The sequence below is a fragment of the Gekko japonicus genome, unplaced genomic scaffold, assembly GCF_001447785.1.
Source record: "Gekko japonicus isolate JY-2015 unplaced genomic scaffold, Gekko_japonicus_V1.1 scaffold4730, whole genome shotgun sequence".
Taxonomy (NCBI): domain Eukaryota; kingdom Metazoa; phylum Chordata; class Lepidosauria; order Squamata; family Gekkonidae; genus Gekko; species Gekko japonicus.
In genome coordinates, this window is record NW_015177157.1 from 42180 (window position 1) to 69568 (window position 27389).

The 27389-nt window shown below is 47.2% G+C and overlaps 1 protein-coding gene across 1 annotated transcript; it reads right to left on the reverse strand.

Annotated features, from left to right (window-relative positions):
* Positions 1 to 22710, reverse strand: LOC107124851 (cytochrome P450 2K4-like). The gene is made up of 9 exons (XM_015428352.1): positions 22552 to 22710; positions 19333 to 19495; positions 16829 to 16978; positions 11570 to 11730; positions 10347 to 10520; positions 6760 to 6898; positions 2607 to 2788; positions 823 to 964; positions 1 to 374 (listed from the first exon to the last, which is right to left on the reverse strand). Exons 1-9 carry the CDS (start codon positions 22684 to 22686, stop codon positions 187 to 189), a joined length of 1434 nt encoding a protein of 477 aa, XP_015283838.1. The 5' UTR covers positions 22687 to 22710; the 3' UTR covers positions 1 to 186.
* Positions 22711 to 27389: the final 4679 nt, after the last annotated feature.

The window sequence follows — 27389 nt, forward strand, 5'->3', positions numbered from 1 at the left end:
TTATTTATTTTATTTATTAATTCGATTTATATCCCACTCTCCTCGTGTAGCAGGCTCAGGGTGGATCCAATCCTGTGAGCCAATTCGTCTCGGGCTATTTGCCCTGAAAGGTCTTTAGCAGGCAAGAAGGTGCAGAAAGGATGGAGGAGGCACACAGAGGCGCTGAGCAAGACAGGAAGGTGAATGTTAAGAACGTGACAAAGCGCAGCACTGGTAAGGTACTGGAGGCGCTGTCAACCCAACCAAGGGTGTCAAGTCCAGGTCTTCTTTAGACGTTCCAGGGGCAGGTTGGAAAGTGAATCTCTGCAGGAGACTTGTAAAGAACAAGAAGAGCTCCGTTTTGGCCAGGGTTTCTCCTGCACACATTCTCCGACCTGTAACAATGGAGATGGAGGAAGGAAGCCCAGCTTATTTCATTTCTTTAGAACATTTTTCTGCTGCTCTTGGAATACTGCCCCAAAGAGTTTGTCATGCAAAAATGAAAACAGACTGTGCCACCCTGGGCAGGTCTACTCAGAATCCTACTCAATGACAATTACGCCTAGAAAACTGTTCTTAGGAATGCGCTGGTAGGAACAATATAATAATTATTGTGAGCGAGAACACTAATGCCGAGAGAACAATGAACTCCCAGTGAAAATTAGCATATAAGTCTGAAAAGGGCATAGAGGAAATTGTTATAGAGCTGAATGACAAGCACACACACTGCGGTTTTGCATGGTGAGAAATGCCCACCTGTAATGGCGTCCTTCCACGTAACTGTGCATAGGACCCAGGCGCCTCAGTCATTAATTACGACCGCATATATCTAGAAGTAGATACCTGCAGAGAAAGGCATGAATGCGTCTCTCTTCACAAACTTTCCATCCGAGTCCAGAAAGTGCTCAGGGTAGAACTGATGTGGTTTCTCCCACTGAGTTTCATCTTGCAGCACAGTGGACAGTAATGGGAGGATGCAAGTTCCCTGCAAAGTCAAAGCAATGAGTTACTGAAGCGAGTGAAGATAGGCCCTTTCTGCACTGACAGCTTGCTCCAGAGGATCCAAGGAGTCAAGCCTTAAGGGTTGACTTTGCAGTTGCACGCATTCACTCTGCACTGTTTTTGTGCTCCTCCAGTTTATTTATTTGTATTAGTTCCAGCTCCTGCCAACCTAGCAGTTCGAAAGCAAGAAATTGCAAGTAGATAAATAGGTACCACTTCGGTGGGAAGGTAACAGCATTCCGTGCGCCTTGGTGTTTAGTCATGCCGGCCACATGCCCACGGAAATGTCTTCGGACAGCGCTGGCTCTTCAGCTTTGAAACGGAGATGAGCACCGCAACCCTAGAGTCGGATTTGACTGGCTTTCGAGCAAGGGAACCTTTACCTTTACTATATTCTGTATGCATTCTGCATCCACAAGCAAAACCCACATTTTTTAGCTAACTGGCTGCTTTGTCTAAGATGAAGAGTAAGGCAAACATTCCTCAAAACTTTTAACTACAGACCCAACTCCTCCCTCCCTCCCCCCTCCCTCCCCCCTCCCTCTGTGATTCTGCAAAAAGAAAGGGAAGGGAGAGGGAAATCCAGGCCCACACATGCAAGACTGACACATTTAAGAGCAGGGAATCCCCTAGTCCTTTATATTTACTGATTCCTTCTTATGGTTTCTCTGGCTTTGTAAAAGTTTGCCTGAGTGGGAGGACACATCCTCTTTTGTCTTTGGAGAAGGAGGGAAAGAAAACAGAATGGGGAGGGAGCATCAGCCTAAAGAGAGAGAGAGAGGTGGAAATGGGGGAGGGCAGTGGGCAGCATTTAAATACCCATAGAAACAGTTCTACTTTAGAAATTCAAAAGCAAATGAGAACAAAGAATCGCAGCAAAAGGAGTTTTGGTAGCTGCGGGGCAACAGTGTGCTGGAAGCAGTCTAATGCAGATTCTTGTAAAACAAATGCAGAAACATTAAAAAAAAAGCTGGGAAACGAAGTAGAAGTGAAAGTGGGAGGGAATGCAGAATAGAAGAATAGGATGCACTCAGAAACCGAGGCAAAAGTGCAAAAAGGGCCACAGTTTTGGAAAGCAGCCTTGTTGGTCTGCAGTAGAAAAGCTAGATTCAAGTCCAGAATCACAACAGAGACTGACAAGATTTTCAGGGCATAGGCTTTTGAGAGTCAAAACTCACTTCATTAGATCTGACAACGGGAGTTTTGACTCTCAAGAACTGATAACACGAGATCTTGTTGGTCTTTAAGGTGCTACTGAACACGAATGAAGAAAACGAATCAGCCAGCCCCGAATATTGAGCTATGTGTGGATGCAAGTGCAAGAAAAATGAGGTAAGGATTTGACTTGAAAAGTTTAAAATATTTTGGCACCAGCCAACCGCATCGAGCTGAGTTTAAGTTTCACAGCATTTCAACCTAAAAGTCAAGGAAATGCTTAGCTTTCTTCCATTGAAACCATTGGGATTCTGTATTGAAACCATTGAAACTTCCATTGAAACCATTGGGATTAACTTCATTCCACAAAATATTTGAAGAGAGGGTCTTCTGGTGAATAGAAGAATAGACATGCCATATTCAATTTAGCTAAGGTCGTAAAGTTGATGCAATGAAGTAGGACCGATCACCTTGGGAATGAAGTAGCCTTTAAAAGTGACGTCCACAGTGGTTGCGCGTGGCAAGCTTGTAGGGGCAATAGCAAACCTCTGAACTTCATGGATTACTGCATCCACATATGGCATTTTTGCACGGTGTTCTGTCCGTGGCTGAGCAGACCCAATCACCCGTGCAATTTCTTCTTGGACTTTGTCTGAGAAAATAAAACATTTCACAAAAATAAACATTCCAAAAAACCAACACAATCAGGGAAGAGTATGGGATAGAAACCTTTTTAAATAAATGCATAATACATAGATATATTTGACAATGTTTCCTAGAAACGTTACAGCCACCTTAAATGAGTACGAATGAGTTCCATGCTATGGTTTTGAGTTAAGTGTTACCAGTTGGTCATCTTTGGCTGGCTGAATGAATGAATGTTAATGTAGTTGATGGCTGGATATCTTTCCCCAGCCACGGAGGGCAATATCCAGCACTGTTTGGCAAGGTGACAACTTCGAATAAGTAGAGAAGGACAGAGAAATGAATGAAACTGGTTTGGCAATCTTGACTTGGGGGTGGGGTGGGGTGATGGAGTTGTTAAGACTAAGGGAGTGCCAATTTTTTTTTTAAATCAGTATTTTTTGGATTTGGGTATATTGGACCCCCCAAATATTGAAAGCCATCCTTGTTATCCCAAATACTGGTATGGTATTCAGATTCATATTTTGGGGGGCTTTCCAAATTTTTAGGTCAATTATTTCCTATGGGGAAGTTTCCATGTGACAGAGAGGGTGTTCTTAGGGGTACATGCACCAAAATTGCAGCACAGCTGCTGGTGCATGTCCTTTAAATAACCCCCACATTTCAAGTAGACTGGACCTGTGGGTCCAGTTCCATGGGCCCCTGAATAGGGCACCCCCCAGCCATCCTCCATGGAGGGTAGGAAAACCCCCTCCAATTTGCTTTCAGGCCAGGACAAAAGACATGCCTGCAAGCAGCAAATCATGGGTCAAATGCCTCCCATGGAAGAACCAACAAACCCAACAGAACCACTGCAGACTCCAGCAATCCCAGTAGAACCACAAACCAATGAGACAAGCCAAACAGAACCATAATCAAACCACAGAATCTCTCTAGTGGAAACTCAAGGTAGGGGGGGCATGTTTGCAAGCCCAACAGAACCAACTGCAATGTGCAGAAGCCGATCAGAACCAGTGCCATTGTTGCAGTGCAAACTTACCTGGGCTAATGTCAAACCAGAGAATCACAGCAGAAGGAATCCAAGCAAAGCAGAGCTGGCAAAGAAAAAAATCCTACTCCTGAAACTGACAAACAGGCTTGAAACTGACAGAAGCAGCCTGGCAAGTTATAGAAATCCTGGAGGAATAAAAAAAAATAAAGGAAAAGGATGTGTGTGAGGGAGAGAAAAAACAGTCCTAGGAACCTGCAAACACTGGCTCTGGATCTTCCTGGGATTTGGGGGACCATTTGTTTAGTATCCCAAAAAAACCCTGAATATATTCGGTATCCCCCCAAAAAACCTGAATATATTGGGATGCTGAATATATCTGAAAAATATGGTATTTTTCGGGTACATTTTCGGTTTGGTTTTACCTGAATGCACATCCCTAGTCAAGATCTTAGAGACCACAACTTTCATTCTGAGACTCTGATGAAGGGTTAGCAAAATAGCTGGTTTGTTTTCAAGGGCCATTTCCACACAGGTTTTCTGCCCCAGGTTCAATGCTGTTGGGGAGCGGGGTGTGGGTGGGTTTCCTATTTCCCCACAGCATCACAATACATTTCTTTGGTCTTTCTTAAACCTGGTCTGTTCTGAAATTTTGGGAAGGATCACAGTAACACCTAGAGGGCCTCTCTGTGGGTGGGAAATCTTGAATTTACCCACCCACATGGCAGCCATTTCCCCTGACCCTCCAGCAGGCATTTCCGAACACCACCGACACCCAGGGTGTGTGTATGTGTGTGTAGGTTTTTTTTAAAACTTTAGGTTTTTTTAAAAAAGAATCTGGTCCATTCCCCCTTTGCAATGGGGAGACGTTCATTTTTTAAAAGCTAGGAATTCACAGAACTTGATAGACCTATTTTTTGACTGGCATGCTTTTCCAGTGCTTCATTAAAAAAAATAAATTGCAAAAGCCCCAGTGGCTCAGGTCATGGCCACTCCTGGGGCTGGGACAGATGCTACAGTTTATCAGTGGTGTGCACATGCTACCAGTGGCTGCACCAGCAACAGGGAACCCACACAATCCCATCCCCCTGTGGAAGCCACCAAGGTGTTCTGCTTATCAGTTTGTATTACAAATTACACCATCACTGTGCATTGCTCTCGTAGCCAAAGGAAGCACTTCTGGCCCAAGTACCCTTTCTTCTACATCATTTTAGGCTGCTCAGGGTGTATTTTATGCTGCAGCTGTGCCCAGGCTTCTTTGGATGGCGTTAGCCTGTTTTTGAACACCTGTGTTTTAAAGCCTGTTGCTTTTATTGGTTGTGAGATACTCCAAGCTAGTTTCTGGAGAGGCAGACTATGAGTTTGCCAAATAGACAGGTAAATAACTTTTTCATTATCCAGGGAACTGGGGACGCTGCAATACTATTCACCTCTATAGCATCTAGTTGATATACACTCAGATCCCCTAACCCAGTTATTATTTGAAGAAAAAATGGATCCCATCCATTCCCTAGTAAACTGAGGGCACAGCTGTGCATGCCCAAAGGGATAGCTACATGAAGCTACCTTTTCTGCTAAAGAAAACTAGAAGCTCCATGCGTACCTTAGAGTGGCCAAAGATTAGACCACTCGCATCTTCCTAAAACCATGACAGTATTTTTATAGTCAGTAAGTGACCTGGATGGCCTAGGCTAGCCTGATCTTGTCAGATTTCAGAAGCTAAGCAGGGCTGGCCCTGGTCAGTATTTGGATGGGAGACCTCTAAGGAATACCAGGGTCGTGATGTAGAGGCAGGCAATGGCAAACCACCTCTGTTGGTCTCTAGCCTTGAAAACCCTACAGGGTGGCCATAAGCAGGCTGTGACTTTCTTTCTTTTTTGACTTGAGCGGCTTACAAACTCCTTTCCCTTCCCCTACCCACAACGAACACCCTGTGAGGCAGGTAGCCCAGGCAAGCCCAACAGAACCATTGCAGACTCCAGCAATCCCAGTAGAACCACAAACCAATGAGACAAGCCAAACAGAACCATAATCAAACCACAGAATCTCTCTAGTGGAAACTCAAGGTAGGGGGGGCACGTTTGCAAGCCCAACAGAACCATTATCTGTACGAAAGCTAAGCAGGGCCAATCCTGGCAAGTACTTGGATGGGAGACCTCCTTGGAATACCAGGGCTGGGACGCAGAGGCAGGCAAATAGCAAGCCACTTCTCTGAAATGTCATAGCCCCACTAGGGGTTGCCAGAAGTCACCATGACTCTCAGGCACGCAAGCACGCACACAAGATAAACTACACGCCCCAAAAAAGCACCTTCAGCCTGTGCCAGGAAGGACAGCATAATCACAGAATGGCTGATGCAGCCTTAGAAAGTGAACTTGCAGGCTGAGGCATGCAGACGTTAGAGGACAAAAACGGCTCGCACAGTCAGCGCTCTTGTGAGTCCTCTTTTGAGCATTATATCAGCTGACTGAAGGTTGCTGGGGTTCAAAGAAGACACACGACACAGGTCTGTAGGAAGCTGAGCTGACTGTTCTCACTTCACAGCTGTTATTTATTGAACATCTCCTCACTCCTTCCCCCTCCTTTACATTAACAATGACATCGTCATTCTTAACATGATCCACCACATTCAGGAATCTGTTATGCTAACAGAGCACTCTCTTATCTTTCCGGGCTCTCTGCCAAGTGACTTCAATCTCATGAAGTCAGGAGATGCTACCTCGTGCACTAAGCACTCACCTTCTTGGGTTTCCAATCTCCAGGCAGGAGAAGTGCTTTCTGGGCTTGCCACAGATAAACACTGTTCCTACAGCTGAGCAAAAACAGGAACTCAGCGCTGCTCCCTGTTCTCCCTCAGTCGGAAAATATTCAAAAAGTGCCCCTTTGGGCACCTTTTCCTTCCCATTATTCCCAGGTTTTCTTTCAAGGTATTCCGACTGGACTCAAGGTAGGCCAGGATAATGGAAACCAACTGGGGGGCAAACACTCACGCTGAATTTCAGGGTACTTCATCAGCAGCAGGAGGCCCCAGCGTAGCGCCGTGGAAGTGGTCTCTGTGCCGGCAGCGAACAAGTTGCCCACCAGTTCCTTCAGGTTTTCATTGTTGAAAAACCCATCAGTCTTACCCTCCTGTGGGGATAAGAAGAAAGTAACGATTTCTAGCCAGTGACCAGCCTTGCAGGAAACGGGTGTGGCCCAGTAATCACCCGGTCCTGATCTGCCCCTTTGTGGGCCAAGTGACTGAGGCAGCAGCGGCAGACCCAACTCCAGGTCCTCCGGGATGGCCCATCTGCTGCAGACCCTTTTCAGTTTGCCTTCCGGCCAGACGCCATCCAAGTGTCAGCAAAGGCCACGTCCCCTTCTGCCTCTTACTGGAATCACCTACAGCCAGGGGTCATTCCGTAGAAAAAGAGGTGCAGGAGCTCATTTGCACAACCCATTTGCGTATGCCACACCCCCGGGCCAGGGGCAGGCATGCAAGCATGCCTGGGTTCCCTACCTGATCTTCTCCAGGTGACCCACGGCTGCGGGGCACCTGGAGGAGGAGGAGGAGGAGAAGAAGAAGAGGAGGAGGAGGAGGAGATTGGATTTATACCCCGCCCTTCACTACCCAAGGGAGTCTCAGAGCGGCTTACAAACACCTTTCCCTTCCCATCCCCACAACAGACACCCTGTGAAGTAGGTTGGGCTGAGAGAGCTCTCTAGAGACCTGCTTTTTCAAGAACAGCTCTGACAGCACTATGGTTTGCTCAAGGTCATCCAGCCAGGTGCAAGTGGAGGAGTGGGGAATCAAACCCAGTTCTCCCAGATTAGAATCCGCGCACTTAACCACTACACCAAACTGAAGATCGGGCAGAGAACCCTGGCATGTTTAGAAGGGAAAGAAAGGCAGTTAATCCCCCCCCCCCAATTCCCCAAGCTTCTCCACAAAAGTGGAGAGGCTCAGGGAAAAGGGGGGGCATGTCTGCCTGCCTCCCCTTCCCCTCCCTAGCCAACCCTGGCTGGCTGGAGAAGGGAAGGGAAGGCAGGCAGACATGCCTGGGTTCCCTGCCCGATCTTCTCCAGGTGCAGGGAACCTAGGCATATTGAGAATGTATTTCTTTCCCTTCCCAGATGGGGAACGGAAAGAAAGGTATTTAAATCCCCGCAGGCAGGGGGGGGCTCTGCAGGCCTTCCCTGGGCTCCTTACTGCTGGAGGACCATTCTGCCGCGATACGGCAGGAAATGATCCCTGCCTACAGCCTTTGATACAGCAGATCATACCATCTTACAGAGGCACCTGGAGGCAGAAGCAGGTACCAGGGGAATGTGCACTGAACTGGTTCAAATCATTCCTCATGGTTCAAACCCAGAGGGTTCTGCTGTTGGAAACCAGCTGTAGCAGACAGCCCGACCCGTCCCCGTGAGCCCCAACTGGTGTCTGGTGGCCTCCGGCAGCCCAGCCAGAAGTAAACACGGCTAGGACTGAGGAGGCAGGCTGACACTGATGGGGGTGACGGGGGTGGGGAGAGGGCATCTGAGTGCGGGAGGAGTGGAAGGGAGGATCAAGAAGGAAGGGCGTGACAGCAGCCAGGAAGACAGCGTTGGCAGAGCGGAGCCCATAAGCAACAGAAGCGGCCGCAGCCGTGTACACGGGCTCAGGACTGGCAAGGCCGGAAGTGCCAGGAGCAACCACCGAGGGAAGTGCTGAAGGTGCCGGGGGTGAGGCTGTAGACATGGGGGGGGGGGCAGCTGCTGAGAGGGAAGCACTGGAGGTACCGGGACCCGCACAGATGCAAGGGGGGGGGGCACAGATAGGGGAAGTGGCTGATGAGGCTGCTGGGCCAGTGAGACGACAGCTAGAGAGCCTGCTCTGTGGAGGCTCCAAGGAGAGCAAACGGGCTGCTGCAGCAGCTGGGAAGAGCCAGAACAGTTCCCAGAGAGCCTTATAGGCAATGGGAGACTGCAGTAAAGGAGGGGACTTGGGGCACGAGGGCCTTAGAGCTGTATACGGGGGGGGGGGGCGGGGGAACAACCATAAGGGCCATTCTCCATCTGGAATTCGCTCCACTTTTTCTCCGCACTCGACCTGGTTCCCCCTTGCTTTGGAATATCTGTTATTGGCTTCAGCTTGTAAGGGGGGTGTTTGAACCTAGTATAATTCAGGGTGCCATTCTGTTCCCGGGCATTAAAACAAGCAGTATACGTGTCTTAGTCCTGGTGTACCAATAAACAGAATTCTTCTTCTGAAGCCCTGTGTTGTGTGACCTGACTATGGAACCCTGACAACTGGCTGACTTGTTTTCAGTTCCCTTCCTAATAATCCCCAGCATAGCGTTGGCCTTTTTTAAACTGCAGTCGCACACTGTCTCGACATTTTCATTGGGTTATCTACTATGACTCCAAGATCTCTCTCTTAGTCAGTCTCTGCCAGTTTGCACCCCATCAGCAATGAAGAAGAGGAGGGAGGAGGAGGAGGGAGAAGGAGGAGATTGGATTTATACCCCGCCCTTCACTACCCAAAGTAGTCTCAGAGCACCTTACAAATCTCCTTCCCCTTCCCCTCCCCACAACAGACACCCTGTGAAGTAGGTGGGGCTGAGGGAGCTCTCTGAGGGCTTTTCTACAGAAGTAATAGGGTTGCACTGTACAAAACGGGTTGCAAATTTACTTAATAAGGGACAGTGGTACATTCTACTATGTACAGCGTACTGTAAATAGGATCCTACTATGTAATTTTTGCACTGTTTAAAGTGTCGTGTTAATACTTGTGGCCTTGCTTCGGTTCTGTCTTTCAGGTCTCTGGTCGGTTCCAGACTTCTCCAGTCCTAGTCCTATTGCATTGTTACCTGGATGTCCCGTTTTGTGGACTGTATCAACTCACCCTATGTTGGAACACTTTCCCTATGAGGAAAGGTTAAAGCGCTTGGGGCTCTTTAGCTTGGAGAAAAGACGACTGAGGGGTGACATGATCGAGGTTTATAAGATTATGCATGGGAAAGAGCAGGTCGAGAAAGAGGTACTTTTCTCCCTTTCTCACAATACAAGAACTCGTGGGCACTCCATGAAACTGCAGAGCGGTCGGGTTAGAACGGATAAGAGGAAGTACTTCTTCACCCAAAGAGTGATTAACACATGGAATTCACTGCCACAGGAAGTGGTGGGTGCTACAAGCATGGACGGCTTCAAAAGGGAATTAGATAAGCATATGGAGCAGAGGTCCATCAGTGGCTATTAGCCACAAGGTATAGATAGGGGCTCTGGGGAAAGTGATGCTCTGTCTTCTTGGTGCTTGGGTGGGGGTCAACAGTGGGAGGGCTTCTAATGTCCTGGCCCCACTGGTGGACCTCCTGATGGCACTGGTATTTCTGGCCACTGTGTGATACAGAGTGTTGGACTGGATGGGCCTTTGGCCTGATCCAACATTGGCATCTCTTATGTTCTTATGTTCTTAATCGCCTTGAGTTCCCGTGAGAAAGGCATACTATAAATAACATCAATACATTTTTTAAAAATTCACGTGCAAAACATACATTTAAAACTCAGGTGTTAAAATCCCACACGCGGCTACTGATACATTAAAAGATGGTGTTGTTACCTCCTGCTGCCGGATAAGGAATGAATCGATGAAGGTTCTCTGGTCATTTGCATCCAATTCCTGAAGGCGTTCTAGGAAGGCGGTCTGGATGAAGTCCTGCACTTCAGTTTTGTTTTTCATGATAATCTTGGAACCCCCAAAAAGGAAGCCCAGGGCAGGGAACATGATATGCAACTAAAAGAATAAAATATAAGCAAGAGGGAAACAAAAATGAATGGCACCTCTCAGGCAGAAACCTCAGAGTGTTTTCACTCCGATATCTTTGCTTATTTTCTACAAAGGAGTAACGAATGACACAGAAGGATGACACAATCAGCTGGGAACTGTGTTTCGCAAGTGCCCTGGGGCCCAGCAGACTTCATCCACACACCTGTGCGCAATCTTCACATCTCTCTGTCCCTCTTCCTCCGGCCCTCATAACACCTAACGGTTAATTCTAGAACTGTCAATGGGAAAACTCTTATTAATTTGAGTGTGGAAACGAGCGGATGAAGTGAGAGCATGGTTATGCTCTAACTTGGACAAGGAAGTTGAGACGACATCTCTCTTTCCCACCCCCCCTCAGTATCCCATGTGTACAGGCCTCGCTGAAACGGCTCCAAATCCAGAAACCGTTCGTATATCTTATACCACCCTGACGTCATTTTCCTCAGGTGACATGGAGCTGGGGGAGGGGGCGTTACTTGCCCCATTGGAGAGCACCTCTTGGTTGGGAAGAGGGTGGGAGGGAGGAGCACCTTCTTCCCCTGTGCTGTGTGGTCCCAAGCCAAACTGGGCCTCTGTGACACTGCTGAAAGGAATCCCCACCAGGAACTTCTAGCTACAGTTTGAATATCAGTCCCCGTGGTGAACTTGTGGGCTCCTAGTTCTGTCCTAACAAAGGAAGGAGGCATGCAGAGAAAGGAGAACCGACAACAGACACGGAGGAGGTATGGGTAGTAGTGAGGCAACTGAACCTCTAGCCTCTGAGCACCAGATTTAGGTTTGCCTGCCCCAGGTTGAGAAATTCCTGGGGAGGGCGGCATCTGGGGAACTGCGTGAGTCGGCGGCGATGCAGTGCCACCGAGTTCACCCTTCAATGCAACCGTTTTCTTCAGAGGAACTGATCTTTGCTGTCTGGGGTTGTAAATCCGGGGGAACTCCGGGCTCCACCTGGAGTCTGGCAACCCTAGAAGCAAATGCTCTAGCAAATCCTTGAACAGATTTTAAAATGGAAGAGTTACCAGGACTGAAGGACTCCCCAAAAGCTGGTCACTTTCACTGAACAAGCTCAGCAGTCTTAGAAACATGGGATCTTCATATTCAAATCGTTTACCAAATAGTATCGATACTATAATATTGGCAACGGCAGCATTCATAATTGCGGTGTTCTCAAATGGTTTTCCTACACCAATTAAAAAAGAGAGAGGGGATAGTCGATTAGGGAATGATGTTACTATTGCCATTGCCTTTCTCTGCCTTAGGACCCCCCAAGAACATAAGAACATAAGATAAGCCAATGTTGGATCAGGCCAAAGGCCCATCCAGTCCAACACCCTGTGTCACACAGTGGCCAAAAATACCAGGAGCCATCAGGAGGTCCACCAGTGGGGCCAGGACATTAGAAGCCCTCCCACTGTTGACCCCCCCCAGCACCAAGAAGACAGAGCATCACTTGCCCCAGAGTCCCTATCTATTTGTTGTTGTTCAGTCGCACAGTCGAGTCCGACTCTTCACGACCCCATGGACCAGCTCCCGCCAGGCCTTCCTGTCTTCCGCCGTCCTCTGAAGTTTGCTCAATTTCATGTTCGTTGCATCTATGACACTGTCTAACCATCTCATCCTTTGCCGTCCCCGTCTTCTTTGACCTTCAATCTTTCCCAGCATCAGGGTCTTCTCCAGAGAGTGCTCCCTTCTCATTTGGTGGCCAAAGTATTTGAGCTTCAGTTTCATTATCTGGCCTTCCAGGGAACAGTCAGGGTTGATTTCTTTGAGGATTGACTGATTTGATCTCCTTGCAGTCCAAGGGACTATCTTCTCCAGCAGCACCATAATTCAAAAGAATCTATTATTCGGCGTCAGTCTTCCTTATGGTCCAACTCTTGCAGCCATACATTACTACTGGGAATACCATTGCTTTGACCATGCAGACTTTTGTTGGCAGGGTGATGTTTCTACTTTTTATCGTGCTGTTTAGGTTCACCATCGCTTTCCTCCCAAGGAGCAGGCGTCTTTTAATTTCATGGCTGCAGTCACAGTCTGCGGTGATCTGGGATCCCAGGAACGTGAAGTCTGTCACTACTTCCACAGCTTCCCCTTCTATTTGCCAAGGAGTGATGGGACCGGATGCCATGATCTTAGTTTTTTTGATGTTGAGCTTCAAGCCCACTTTTGCGCTCTCCTCTTTTACTCTGAGCAAGAGGCTCTTTAGATCCTCTTCACTTTCAGCCATTAGAGTGGTATCATCTGCATATCTGAGGTTGTTGATCTTTTCCCCAGCAATCTTAATTCCCGCTTGTGATTCATCCAGGCCAGCATTTCGCATGATGTACTCTGCATATATATTAAATAAGCAAGGTGACAATATACATCCTTGTCGTACTCCTTTTCCTATGCTGAACCAATCAGTTGTTCCATATCCGGTTCTAACTGTCGCTTCTTGGCCCTTATACAGGTTTCTCAAGAGACATGTGAGGTGGTCTGGTACTCCCATCTCTTTAAGGACCTGCCATAGTTTGTTGTGATCCACACAGTCAAAAGCTTTAGCATAGTCAATGAAGCAGAAGTAGATATTTTTCTGGTACTCTCTTGCTTTCTCCATAATCCAGCGAATGTTGGCAATTTGATCTCTAGTTCCTCTACCTCTTCGAAACCCAGCTTGTACTTCTGGTAGTTCTCTATCCACGTACTGTTGAAGCCTAGCTTGTAGGATCTTGAGCATGACCTTGCTAGCGTGTGATATGAGTGCAATTGTGCGATAGTTTGAACATTCCTTGGCATTGCCCTTCTTTGGGATTGGAATGTATACTGATCTTTTCCAATCCTGTGGCCACTGTTGCGTTTTCCAAATTTGCTGGCAAATGGAGTGCAGAACTTTAACAGCATCATCTTCTAAGACTTTGAATAGCTCAGCTGGAATACCATCACCTCCACTAGCTTTGTTGTTAGCAATGCTTTCTAAGGCCCATTTAACTTCACATTCCAGGATGTCTGGCTCGAGGTCAGTGATTATACCGTCGTGGTTGTCAAGGACATCGAGGTCTTTCTTGTATAGTTCTTCTGTGTATTCTTGCCATCTTTTCCTAATCTCTTCTGCTTCTGTTAGGTCCCTACCGTTTTTGTCCTTTATCATGGCCAGCTTTGCATGGAACGCTCCCTTGATTTCTCCAATTTTCTTGAAGAGATCTCTAGTCCTTCCCATTCTATTGTTTTCTTCTATTACTTTGCACTGTTCATTCAGGAAGGCCTCCTTATCTCTCCTTGCTGTTCTCTGGAAATCTGCGTTCAGTTGGGTAAATCTTTCCTTTTCGCCTTTGCCTTTCGCTTTCCTTCTTTCCTCTGCTATTTGTAAAGCCTCATCAGAAAGCCACTTTGCTTTCTTACATTTCTTTTTCTTTGGGATGGTGGTGATTGCTGCCTCCTGTACGATGTCACGAACCTCTGTCCATAGTTCTTCAGGCACTCTATCTATCAAATCCAGACCCTTGAATCTATTCTTCACCTCTACTGTATATTCATCAGGGATGCGATCTAGGTCAAACCTGAATGGCCTCGTGGTTTTCCCAATTTTCTTCAGTTTAAGTCTGAATTTTGCAATGAGTAGCTCATGATCTGAACCACAGTCAGCTCCAGGTCTTGTTTTTACTGACTGGATAGAGCTTCTCCATCTTTGACTGCAAATTATATAGTCAATCTGATTTCGGTGTTGCCCATCTGGTGATGTCCATGTGTAGAGTCGCCTCTTAGGTTGTTGGAAAAGGGTGTTCGCTATGACCAGTGTGTTCTCTTGACAAAACTCTGTTAACCTTTGCCCTGCTTCATTTTGCTTTCCAAGGCCAAACTTGTCTGTTATTCCAGTTACCTTTTGACTTCCTACTTTAGCATTCCAGTCCCCTATGATGATGAGGACATCATTTTTTGGTGTTAGTTCTAGGAGGTGTTGTAGGTCTTCATAGAACCGGTCCACTTCAGCCTCTTCTGCATCAGTGGTTGGGGCATAGACTTGGATTACTGTGATGTTGAATGGTTTGCCTTGGAATCGGACAGAAATCATTCTGTCATTTTTGAGATTGTATCCCAGTACTGCCTTTTGCACTCTCTTGTTGACTATAAAGGCCACACCATTTTTTCTACGAGATTCCTGGCCACAGTAGTAGATATAATGGTCTTCTGAGTTAAATTCGCCCATTCCTGTCCACTTTAGTTCACTGATTCCTAGGATATCGATGTTCAGTCTTGCCATCTCATTTTTGACCACGTCAAGCTTACCTTGATTCATAGATCTTACATTCCAGGTTCCTATGCAGTATTGTTCTTTGCAGCATCGGACTTTCCTTTCACCATCAGACACATCCACAACTGAGCGTCCTTTCGGCTTTGGCCCAGCCGCTTCACTCTTTCTGGGGTTACTTGTACTTGTCCTCTGCTCTTCCTCAGTAGCATATTGGACACCTTCCGACCTGAGGGGCTCATCTTCCGGCGTCATATCTTTTAGCCTTTTGATACTGTCCATGGGGTTTTCTTGGCAAAAATACTGGAGTGGGTTGCCATTTCCTTCTCCAGGTGGATCACGCTTGGTCTGAGTTCTCTGCTGTGGCCTGTCCGTCTTGGGTGGCCCTTCACGGCATAGCCCACAGCTTCATTGAACTGCGCAAGCCCCCTCGCCACGACAAGGCAGTGATCCATGAGGGGCCACAAGTGATGGGCCACTACATAAAAGTGCCTAACATCTGGTGACACTCTGGACAAAACTCTATGGTAGAATTAGCTTCAAACCATAGAGTTTTGCCCCCAAAACAGAGTGTAGCCCCCACGATGTCACCAATATGTGTATGTCACTTTCGGGTGATGTAGGCACGTCACTGACACAACCCTCTGTGGTTGATTAGAAGAAGAAGAGGAGGACGAGATTGGATTTATACCCCGCCTTTCACTACCCAAAGGAGTCTCAGAGCGGTTTACAATCTCCTTTCCCTTCCCCTCCCCACAACAGACACCCTGTGAGGTGGGTGGGGCTGAGAGAGCGCTTTCCAGAACTGACTTTGAGAGAACAGCTCTGACAGCACTACGGCTTGCCCAAGGTCATCAGGAGTGGGGAATCAAACCCGGTTCTCCCAGATTAGAGTCTGCACACTTAACCACTATACCAAACTGATACAGTTACTAGCAGGGCCGGCCCGAGGAGTTTCTGCGCCCTAGGCGACGCTAGCTTGTGGCTCCCGCGCCCCCCCCAGGTGAGGCTGTCTTGTGCCCCCCCAGCGCCGATGACAAAGGAATATGATGGTTTCCAGGCTAACTTTTGCCTTCCTTTGGGGGACTTTCTGCACTCATAAGTAATCGCAAAGAAAAAAATGCATTTTCCACCCCCTCTCCTTTGGGCACAAAAGGCCTCTTCCCCAAACCCCATCGCCTCTTTTCCCCCAAACTGCACGCCTCTCTCCCCAGCCGGGGACAGAGCATTGCACACCGTCGCACGCATGCACACAGAAAAAGATTTTGGAGCCTACCCGCTTTTCCCCGAAGCCACCCAAACCTTCCTGCCGCTGCAACTAAACCCAAAGGTGAAGGGGGGGGAGGCAGACACGCGGCAAGCCACACAAACGCCACTGCAATCGAAGGGGGGGGGAATGTTGGAGGCTGGCAGAGGAAAGGGAAGCGGTATGCGTGACTGGGCATGGGTGTGGGGGTGCGCGCTACGAGTAGAGACCGACTTCTCAGGCACAAGGCAAACATTTCCCGTTTGGAGTGCTCTCTCCTGGCTTGATGGCCCGGTGCAGCCCCAGACTTTTTTGGGAGGGACCCCATTTCCTTCTCCTCTCCATTGGCCCTCCTGGTTAGCGCTCCAGATCTTCTTGGTTTTTTCCTCCTTCCGAGCCCGGCCAGTCCCTCAGGATCCCCCCTCCCCCCACTGCTCGCCTCTTCTCTCCTCGGCCTCCTGAAAATAAAACGATGCAAAGCACCGCACTCGCCACCGAAGGAGGAGGCGCTGGAGGCAGCGGGTCCATGAACCGGCCCAACCCTCAGTCCCCGGACGCAGAGGCAGGGCTGGGGGCGGGACTGGCCCACGGAACCACCTGCCACTGCAGCCCCCGGCCGCAGAGGTGGGCCAGGTGCAGTTTGGCACTCCTAAGGGCCGGCGCGCTCTAGGAGAACGCCTAGTTCGCCTAGTGAGCGAGCCGGCCCTGGTTACTAGAATTCTTTTTTGGGGAAAGTCATGGCTATAAATCATTAAAAATCAATTTGTTTCGCAGTGAAGACAGAGCAGAAAGGAAACACCAACTCACCTTCATAAGATTCAAATCTCTTTATCAGGAAACCACACTCCTCAATAATCCTGTCCTCAATGGTCTTCTTGCCCACTCCGTAGTCCCGTAAGGTGGCTATCGTAAACCGCCGCATCACTCTCCAGTTCTCACCGTGTGCAAGAAGAATGCCTGAATGGAAGTGCAGGCCAGATTTCAAATTGGTGTGGCTATTCCAGTTGATTAAGACAGGTACCTTTGAGGACTTGTTGGGAAGAGGAAATGCCAACCGCCCCCCCAGTTATTTGGTCTTCCCTCTCTCCCTCCAGTCTCTTACCCAGTATTTCTCCCCTCCTCTTCCTTCCTGCCTGTTCGTCTCCTCAGCCCTGCCCAGTGGTGTGGGAGGAGGTAGAGGAGGTAAGCCCGTACCCCCTCCCCTCACATGCTTATCACAGCCATTGCCACCATATTATCACAGCCATTGCAACCCTAAGCAGCTAAGCCTTCTTGTCTTGTTCCCCAGCCTCATCTACTAAAAGCCCAGCAACCTGCATGTTCCCATAGGCCTCCCTGAACTCCCTTCTCCTGAACTCCCATTTACAAACCCAGGATAGGAATTATCTGTCCCCAGCTGCAGTTTCCCACCCCTGAGGAAACTGAGGAGTGGGATAAATAAAACAGCATCCACAGTGACACTCTGGGGATGTCCCCTCCTTTCTATTGTTCAGGCCACAGAAGATGAAGGGGAGCTGCCTAGAGCACCACCCAGAAGTGACATCACATCCTTCTCAAACCCCGGCAACCCCAGGCACCACCCACAAAATCTTTCAGCACTTTCTGAGGAGGTGATGGAGGAGATGGGTGGTGGTGGTCAGTGGTAAGCAAGTAGAACAGGAGGTCTGGTGCCTTTCCCCACATGTACCACTTGAGGTAACCACCTCAGATGATCTCACTGTACAGCCACATCCTTGGCCGCTGTTGTTTCCTTCACCTCAGTTACCCACAGTTACCATCCTCACAATTTTACCATCTCTACAGATTCCCACAACTATTTATGGCAACCCTCCACCCATCTGCCACTCTTTAAAGCCCTCTCCCCTCCTGTAGGACACTGGTCCCACCAAACACCCATCAAGGTGGACTATGTGGTCCTGCATTTACTATACTTTGATTCATGATTTCTTGGGATACCCTAGTTTAGGCCTGTTGTTTAAATGGGGCAAAATACCAGGGCCTGAATGCAATTGTGGTGCGGCCCACCAAACTATTTTCCATCTGTCACAGGAATGTGAGCATTGTGCTTTCCAGGGAGATGTGATGGAGCTCTCTGAACTCTCCCCAGCTGCAAGTGAGTGGATTGAAAATTTAGGGGGATTGCCCAGTCTGTCTGCATAACTTTTGTATCTACTTGGTTACGTATTTTATATTATTATATGCTTCCTGTGTGTAACTCTGCCATATGATAAATAAATAAATAAGCCCTGGAAGACCAACAAACAAGAGTATAAAGATCCAGCATAGATGTTACCTCCTAGCACTGTTTCGAGAGTTTTATCTGCCTTCTCTTCAGTTATTATGGTTAATAGCCACTAACGGACTTATCCTCCCCCCTGAATTTGTCTTATCCCCTTTCTGAGTCATCTGTGCTCACATCCATTGTTACATTCACTGGCAGTGAATCCCCCAGTTTAATTAAAGGTAAAGGTAAAGGTTTCCCTTGCTCGAAAGCCAGTCAAATCCGACTCTAGGGTTGCAGTGTTCATCCCTGCTTCAAAGCCGGAGCCAGCGCTGTCTGAAGACATTTCCGTGGTCATGTGGCCGGCATGACTAAACACCAGGGCGCACGGAACGCTGTTACAGTTTAATTACTCAATGAGTAAAGAAATATTTCCTTTTGTCTGTCCTGAATATGTTGTCCACTTCATTGGGTGTCTTTGGGTTCTAGTAAAGTGGGAGAAAAACTTCTCACTCTTCATTTTGTCCACCCAAAGCATAATTTTAATGGGTGGCACAGAGATAAGTTAATGGCTACAGGTCTTCACAACAGAGTTGAAAAATTAGCAAGGTACTCGTAAGCTCTGGTTTAAGTACCCTAGTCCTTTAGATTGGGGGTATCTCCTACAACAACATTTGATACGGACTTTCCATGGTTATGCTTCATATATAGACTCAAATACAATGATTTAAAGGGGCAGCAGTATGATAATGATACAATACAGACAAGACACTGCAATAATGCACACAATGCAAAAATACTATAATACTATGATATGATATATGTTCACTTCATGATGTTTTAATCTTTGTTTCACAAACAGGACGTCATCAAACGGTCAGTGAAGACGTCAAGATAAATGGAAGGACGAACTTCCCCGGAGCTACCGCTCGTTTCGATAATTCTTTTTCATACAATGGTCTCCTATCAAAAATAGACAATGCTCATAATAGGGAACCACCCCGCCACTACATTTCACGATTCAACAATATTAAAAGGAATACATACAGTTCTGCATCCGTACATTACAAAGCCACAATAGGAACCTCACCGTGACCCTTCACAATTTCTTCAAGCACTTGGAAGAAGGGCCTCTCAGCAAAAGCCTCGGCCTGGTTCACCAAAGCCTCCTTTACAGTCTCATACCCTGTCAGCAATACCATTTTCTGGGATCCCACTTGAAGGCTGAACACAGGCCCATACTGTTTGGATAACTGAAAAGTAAATGAAAAAAGGGAGAAACATCATCCTGGTCTTCTGAGTCACTCACAATCCCTCACAGAACCAAGACAGCAATTCCAGACTCATCATTTGACCAGTCTTGAACTCCTTTTTGACTGATTGCTTCAATTATTTTTGTACTACTGCAATGATTCCTTGTTTTATATGTGTGTGTGTCTCTTTAAAAGTTTGGTTGCATGGCTGTGTGATAGACTAGAGTGCTTGAAGAGACAAGTGTGGTGTGATTGGTGATTGACAGAGAGGGGGAGGGGTTTTGGAAGTGTTTCTGAGTGGATGAATATGTATGTCTGTCAAGAGTGACAGTGACAGTTTTGACAGTTGAGAAAGACAGTTGTTAAGTAGTTGGTTCTGAAGTCTGTGGGAGAAGCAGTCTTGTGTGTGATATAGGAGTTAGTTCGGTGTATGGAAAAAGTTGAATGTATATGAAAGTCTGAGTGACAGACTAGAGAGATACAAGAAATGTAGATGACCTTGAGTTAAAGTTACAAAGTTACCTGAAAAATTCCTGACAGAAAGGGAGCAGAGCTTGTGTTGGACACCAAACAATTTATCAGAATATTCACATTACCAGTTACTTTGTTATACCTTTTTATTTATGAAGTATTTCAATAAAACTACTTTTATTTAAGCATACCAGCTGAAAGGAATCTTTCCTCAAGAACACTTAGTACCTCGAAAAGCCTTAAACTCGACCTACCTACCCAGTAATAGAAAGAGTAAAAGCATAAAGGTTTGGAAATCCTTTTAAAATTTCCTGGTGGCAGCCGGATATACCCAGTAGAACAAAACATAAAAGAACACTTTTAAAGGGAAACCAGACCTCCCCAGATAAGAGGTCGTCACAACTACCTCCCAGCCAACATGAAGTGTGGACAGTGTTGCCAACAGGCCTAGAGGGGGAAAATGTCCTATCCCTTCAACAGAGTCTTATCTACCAGGTAATGTTATTTACCTCCATGCCACGAAAAGTTTCCACTGCCCATTTGCACACATTATTAAAGGGATGGGACATTTTTATCCAGGCCTGTTGGCAACCCTGTGTATGGATAACGCATACACAAATATACAAGCATTTTTTAAAAAAAAAACCCTACGAAAACTGGCAAGATCAATAAAGGAAACAGCAGTCAATAGAATAGTGAAATACCACCAATACAAATGTTAGTCTTTAAAGAAATGTACTATTCATTCAGGCGGGTAGCCGTGTTGGTTTGATGCTTGTTCTGTACTATTTATTGTTATTAAAATATCTATAGATTGCTTTTCCCCATGGAGTGGGTCAAGGTTTAGAAATCCTGCAATCCAATAGGAAAAAAGAGGGCCTGATGGGTTCAATTTTGAGAGGAAGTGGGAGAGAAAGTCTGGAAGAAGCCAGTGAGGAAGAAAGCTGAGGTGAAAAAGCGCTGTGCTTTCTACTGCTGGAGAAGTGCATCTGTTCTAGAGAAGGATTGGCTAAGAAGCAGCTAGGCAGTAGAGTAGGGATTTGACTCTGACAGCCAGACTTTGACTCTGACAGCCAGACTTCAGGAGCAGTGGGATTTGTTTTCCGGGCAGGCTGGGCCATGATTCAGATCGGGACTACAGTACAGGGGGAGTAGGGGCTCCCCCCCCCAAAAAAAAATCCCCCCTCAGGTTACTATTTGTCCAGCGGATGGCACCAACAGCAACTCCCTAAAGCTCTTTCTGGTTGGCTGCCTAGACCCCAGAATGTGGCTCTGCTGGGACGTTGCCCTTCTGGAGTTTGTGATCAGAACCCATAGATTAACAGTACAATCCTAAGCAAACTCACTCCCTTCTAAGTACATTGACTTCAAGTGGCCTTGAAAGAGCATAACTCTGCTCAGAATGGCTCTGTCTTTGGGGCTACACAAGGTATTTGGGGCTACACAACGTGGCTGGGGCTCTTGTCCTGAACAGCCTTCAAAGGCAGCTCTGGACCGTAAAGTCCACCACACATTTGCAGTAGTGATCAGAGTGAGGATGAACTTGACCAGATCTTGTTTTTTCCAGGGAGGGAGGCAATTGCCAGTCCAGCTAAAGTTGGTAACAACAGGCACTGCAAATGTCCGTCTGCAGCAACAGATACAGCATAGCATCCCCAACTTTTTTTCTTTTTTTTAGCCATCAAGTCACAGCCAACTTATGGCGACCCCTCAGGCTTTTCAAGGCAAAAGACATTCAGAGGTGGTTTGCCATCGCCTGCCTCCACATAGCCAGTCCGGTGTTCTTTGGTGGTCTCCAATCCAAATCCTTGGCTATCGAGGTTAGAACACTGCCACCAATGTTCCCTCTAAACTGTGGAGTCTTGTGAGCAAAGATTCTACTTTGTGAGCTACTGGCTTTAAAGTTGTGAGCCAGTGATTTGGCTGCTGCATCAATTAGTTTGCTCTGGAGCCATCCCTTCCTGAGCCGAGACAAAAATGTGTGAGCCGGAGGCTACAAAACTGTGAGCTAGCTCACACTAACTAGGCTTAGAGGGAACACTGACTGCCACTCTACCAACTCCATGGTTCAGGGTGAAACAGCAAAGCATTACAGAAGCAAGAATGAGAGAGAGACAGATGTTTTTGTCATTACACACATTGCAGCCAGCACTTGGGGGCGTGCCCCTGCCCTGCCAGTTCTCCCTGCCCAGCAAGAAGATCAATATAACGCGGGGATCTACGACTGCCACCCGAACAAGACTAGCAAAAAAGTTTACCTGGGCCATGGTTCCGTAAGGCCTCTTGTGATCGAGGAGGAGGAGATTCCCAATAAAAGGCATCGGTCTCGGTCCTGGGGGGAAATCCTGGCAGCCGCCGTTCCAGAAGCGGCCCATACTGCCACTCTACCAACTCCATGGTTCAGGGTGAAACAGCAAAGCATTACAGAAGCAAGAATGAGAGAGAGACAGATGTTTTTGTCATTACACACATTGCAGCCAGCACTTGGGGGCGGGCCCCTGCCAGTTCTCCCTGCCCAGCAAGAAGATCAATATAACGCGGGGATCTATGACTGCCACCCGAACAAGACTAGCAAAAAAGTTTACCTGGGCCATGGTTCGGTAAGGCCTCTTGGGATCGAGGAGGTGGAGATTCCCAATAAGAGGCATCGGTCTCGGTCCTGGGGGGAAACCTTGGCAGCCGCCGTTCCAGAAGCGGCCCATTTTCAAAAGAAGCGTCATCGTAAGGACGGACAGGAAAAATAGGGCAAAAAAAAACCATCCAGTCCATTTCCTGCCGACGAAAAGTTTTCCGAAGTGACAGCGGATCGTGATCAAGCCCAGCCTGACCGGCTAGACGAGTTGCAAGGAGATACACGACTGCATAAAAGTAGTAGTGCGACACTGTACAGGAGACTTGAGACACGGACTGGCTTGTGCTCAGCCCTAGTGAATCGGGCGCAGCTCTCCTCTGCCACAGAAGGCCTCCGGGCTCCCTTCTGAGCGGGCGGCGTCTCGCTCCTCAAACGAAAACGTTGCAACTTGCCGAACTAATGTGGGCTCTTAGGACTACAACGCGCCAAGTCTCTCCCTCCTCCCCGCTCTGCTGTCAGAGCTCCCGCGAGGGCCTGGAGCGGACACAGGGGTTTACAAAATCCCCCGCGGCCCCACCAGCTGGCTCCCCGGTCCTGGGAACCCAAGCGGGGCCTCCACCTCCCTTTGCTCTCGTGCAAGAGGGAAGGAGCAGCAGTGGAATGCGCGGCAGTGGCCTCGGCTGCCTAGGGAGATGGTGAGCTTTCCCTCATGGGCAGTCTTTAAGCAGCGCTGGACAAACCCTTGTCAGGGACGCTTTAGGCTGCGCCTGCATTGAGCGGAGGGTTGGACTGGAGTCTGTAGGGCCCCTGTTCCAACTCTGTGATTCTATGAGATCCACTTCTACAGAAGCAATGCCGCCCTAAGCCAGCGACTGCAAGAAAACTACGACCCCCAAGTTCCCTAGCGGCACGAGGGGGGGGGGTGGCAGAGCGCCAGGAAGTTAAATACCAAAAGGAGGGCTGGGCTGAAGTGGCATGAACCGAGTCAGTCGGAGAAGGGGAGGCAAAAGTCAGGCTGTTGGGGCGGGGGGGGGGGAGGCTTGTGGGGGGGGGGGGGAAGGTGTGGGTGGGAGCGATCGTTGCTGTTCACAGAGAAAGATAAAAGAGGGATTTTAGGAGGAGCAGAAGTTTATATTTCTCTGGGAATGGAGGTCAGAGTGACATAGGGTTGCCAAGTCTGGGTTGGAAAATACCTGGAGACTTTGGGGGTGGAGCCAGGAGAGGGCGTGGTTTGGGGAGGAGAGAGGCCTCAACACAATACAATGCCATAGAGTCCAGCCTTCAAAGCAGCCATTTTCTCCAGGGGAGCTGATCTCTGTCTGCTGGGGATCAGTGGTAAAAGCAGGAGATCCCCAGGCCCCACCTGGAGGCTGGCAACCCTAGATCAGTGACAATTGATTCGGGTGGGTAGCCATGTTGGTCTGAAGCAGCAAAACAAAGTTGGAGTCCAGTGGCATCTTTAAGACCAGCCAAGTTTTATTGTGGGTATAAACTTTAGTGGTCTGTACATTCTTCACATGAAGAAAAGTTTAAGTCCAACAAAGTTTTATTCAAGGTATGAGCTTCCATGTGCAGGCACACTTCTTCAGATGCAATGAAATGGAAGTTACCAGTCCATACATATAGCTAGAGGGGGAGCAGCAAATTTGCATACAACATTACAAAAGATGCTTAACAAATGTAAGGGCAAAACTAGAATATGTTGTTGAAGACTTTTCATGGTTTCCAATCCTGAAAAACACATCTTACAACAGCACTACATATAAGATTAGAATTTCAACAGCCAATCCATATGCAAAAGAACCTCCTCAGGAAAGCTCCTCCATTAGCATGCCACAGCCTGGGAAACTCCTACAAGATAATGACTCGGCCCTACCCCACATTCCTGAGTAGATCTAAATTACCTGCCTACCATTTTTCTTCTCACCTTGACACAGACAGTACTCCATCTTTCTGTGTTATACCTCTGAGGATGCCAGTCACAGCTGGTGGTGAAACGTCAGGTATTACAGTGCCAAGACCACGGCCATACAGCCCGGAAAATCTACAATAACTAATAAAAAACTAGAATAACAAGTTTAGTTTATATAGTCACCATTTTTTGTGTGTAATCCTGAGGGAAACCATAGTGGGAATATATCAGAGCTGGAGATTGATGTGCAGATGTACCCTTAATTGTGGAGTGCTGAAAGTAATTAACTGAGACCCTGTTATGCTCCATCCATCTCCTCACAAGCACAAAGGTAATTTAACAGTGTCCCTTTCTTTGAGTTGGGGTGATTGGAGGAGGAGGAGGAGGAGAAGAGCAGGATTTATACCCCACCCTTCACTTGGATTCTCAGAGTGGCTTACAATCTCCTTCCCTTCCTCTTCCCACAACAGACACCCTGTGAAGTAGGTGGGGCTGAGAGAGCTCTGGGAGAACTCTTGAGAGAGCAGCTCAGAGAGAACTGTGACTGACCCAAGGTCACCCAGCGGGCTTCATGTGGAGGAGTGGGGAATCATACCCAGTTCTCCAGATTAGAGTCCACCACTTTTAATCACTACACCTCAATTTGAGAGCTAGAGAGTATACTTGATCCAGACAATAAGGGCATTTGCGTGCTTCTGCAGGAATTCTATCTTCCTTGCGCCTCAGCTGAGTCTAAGGTGTTACACCTTGCCAATAGAAAAGTTGATCTGAGCTTGTGAATTTCTAACCAGCAGAAATAGTCTGGCAAGGAAATTTTACCACTAAAGAGTGTCTGGAAGAAGACTGGAGAACATTTATGATTTGTGTCCTTGAGCACCAAGGACCATCTTCATTTAAGACCTTATTTTGAAACTTTTTACAGCTTTCTTTCCTAGTACTGTTCTTTGCAGCCTTAAGTTGCTCTATTGGGAGGGAAAGTCTTTAAATTTCTGCTCCAGGTGGACATAGAGGTATCTGAGATTAGGAGCTGAAACAAAACAGGAGCTATTGACGGCTCAAGAAGGGAAAACCAAAATTTAATGACAGATTGATAAATAATAGTAGACAGGTTTGAAAGCCACAGCTCTAATCGCAAGGTGGAGATACATCGTGGGCTAATAAAACTAGATTGTCTGCATATGCTAAATAAGGTGCAGACTGACCACTTGGCTGAGGAGAACAGGATTGATAGTCCTGGCTAGGAAGAAAATCATTTATATATAAATTAAATAAAAATGTGGTCAAAATGCAGCCCTGCCTAACACCTCTTCTTACCCTAATTGGGTTCGAGAGGGTGGAGCTACCTGGCATACAAACCTGAAGAATATTGTCAGAATATAGGATTCCTAAGAAGCGCCAGCAATCTGCCAGGCATACCCGTGTTAAAAAGTTTGTTCCAAAGTCTAACAAGAGATATAGAACTGAATGCACCACAGAGGCCAATAAACAAAGTGTAAAGTACACTGCCTGCAAGTTTATGTCTATGCTTTCAGCCTGCTGGCTAAATGGCTAGCATAATGCTTGCCTATAACAGAGAGCAAGCTTATAGGGCACTAGCTGGATCATCTTTTGTTCCTTTTTTGAAAAACGGAACTATAATTGCTAATTTCCAAATAAACATAAGAACATAAGAGAAGCCAATGTTGGATCAGGCCAATGGCCCATCCAGTCCAACCCTCTGTCACACAGTGGCCAAAAATACCATCAGGAGGTCCACCAGTGGGGCCAGGACACTAAAAGCTCTTTCACTGTTGCCCCCCCCACCCCCGCACCAAGAATACAGAGCATCACTTGCCCCAGAGTCCCTATCTATACCTTGTGGCCAATAGCCACTGATGGATCTCTGCTCCATATGTTTATCTAATTCCCTCTTGAAGCTGTCCATGCTTGTAGCCACCATCACCTCCTGTGACAGTGAATTCTTTGGGTGAAGAAGTACTTCCTTTTATCTGTTGTAACTCAGCTGCTCAGCAATTTCATGGAGTGCCCACAAATTCTTGTATTGTGAGAAAGGGAGAAAAGTACTTCTTTCTCAGCCTGCTCTATCCCATGCATAATCTTTTTTTTTTAATCCCCTGAAGACAGGGTAGCTTTATTTATTTTTTGTTACACCTACAAACTAAAAGACAGATAAAAAGGGAAGGAAATAGGACCCCGGGATTAAAAGACAGAAAATCAAACCCACACTATAACTAAAAGCCCAAGAGTAGAGATCATTAACAGTTAGTATTCAGTTAGTTTTATACATTCCACACTTCGGTTTTAACCAATAAGTCAGAGAATTAGTCAGTTCATGTTAGTTCCATGTTAGTTCCAGTTCATTCAAGTGCATGTCGAGATTCTTCCATCATCATCTTCGTTTGCAAGTCTTTAAAGTTTAAAGCTTTACTTCAGTCCTCTTAATCTTAAATCATACGCATCTCTGGCAGGATCCCCATGCATAATCTTGTAAACCTCGATCATGTCACCCCTCAGTCGTCGTTTCTCCAAGCTAAAGAGCCCCAAGTGCTTTAACCTTTTTTCATAGGGAATGTGTTCCAACCCTTTTATCCTTCTAGTTTCCCCTTTCTATACTTTTTCCAAAGCTATAATATCCTTTCTGGGGTGTGGTGACTCACAACAGACATCTGAGGTGTGGTTAACTCACAACACACCTCAGAGTGCCTGGTCGTCTGAATCCCATTTGCTTAATAATTCTGTATAAAAGATTACATTGATTTACATATAATAAAGATAGAAAGGATGACGAAAGAGAGGAGTGTGCCCCCAGTCACCATCTGCTTGGCATACAGAAGGTCCTAGGTTAAATCCCCGGTATCTCCAGGTTGAAAAAAGGATTAGGTGGTAGGTAATGTGAAAGATTTCTGCTAGACACTTGGGGGGGGGGAGGGGAACCCAAA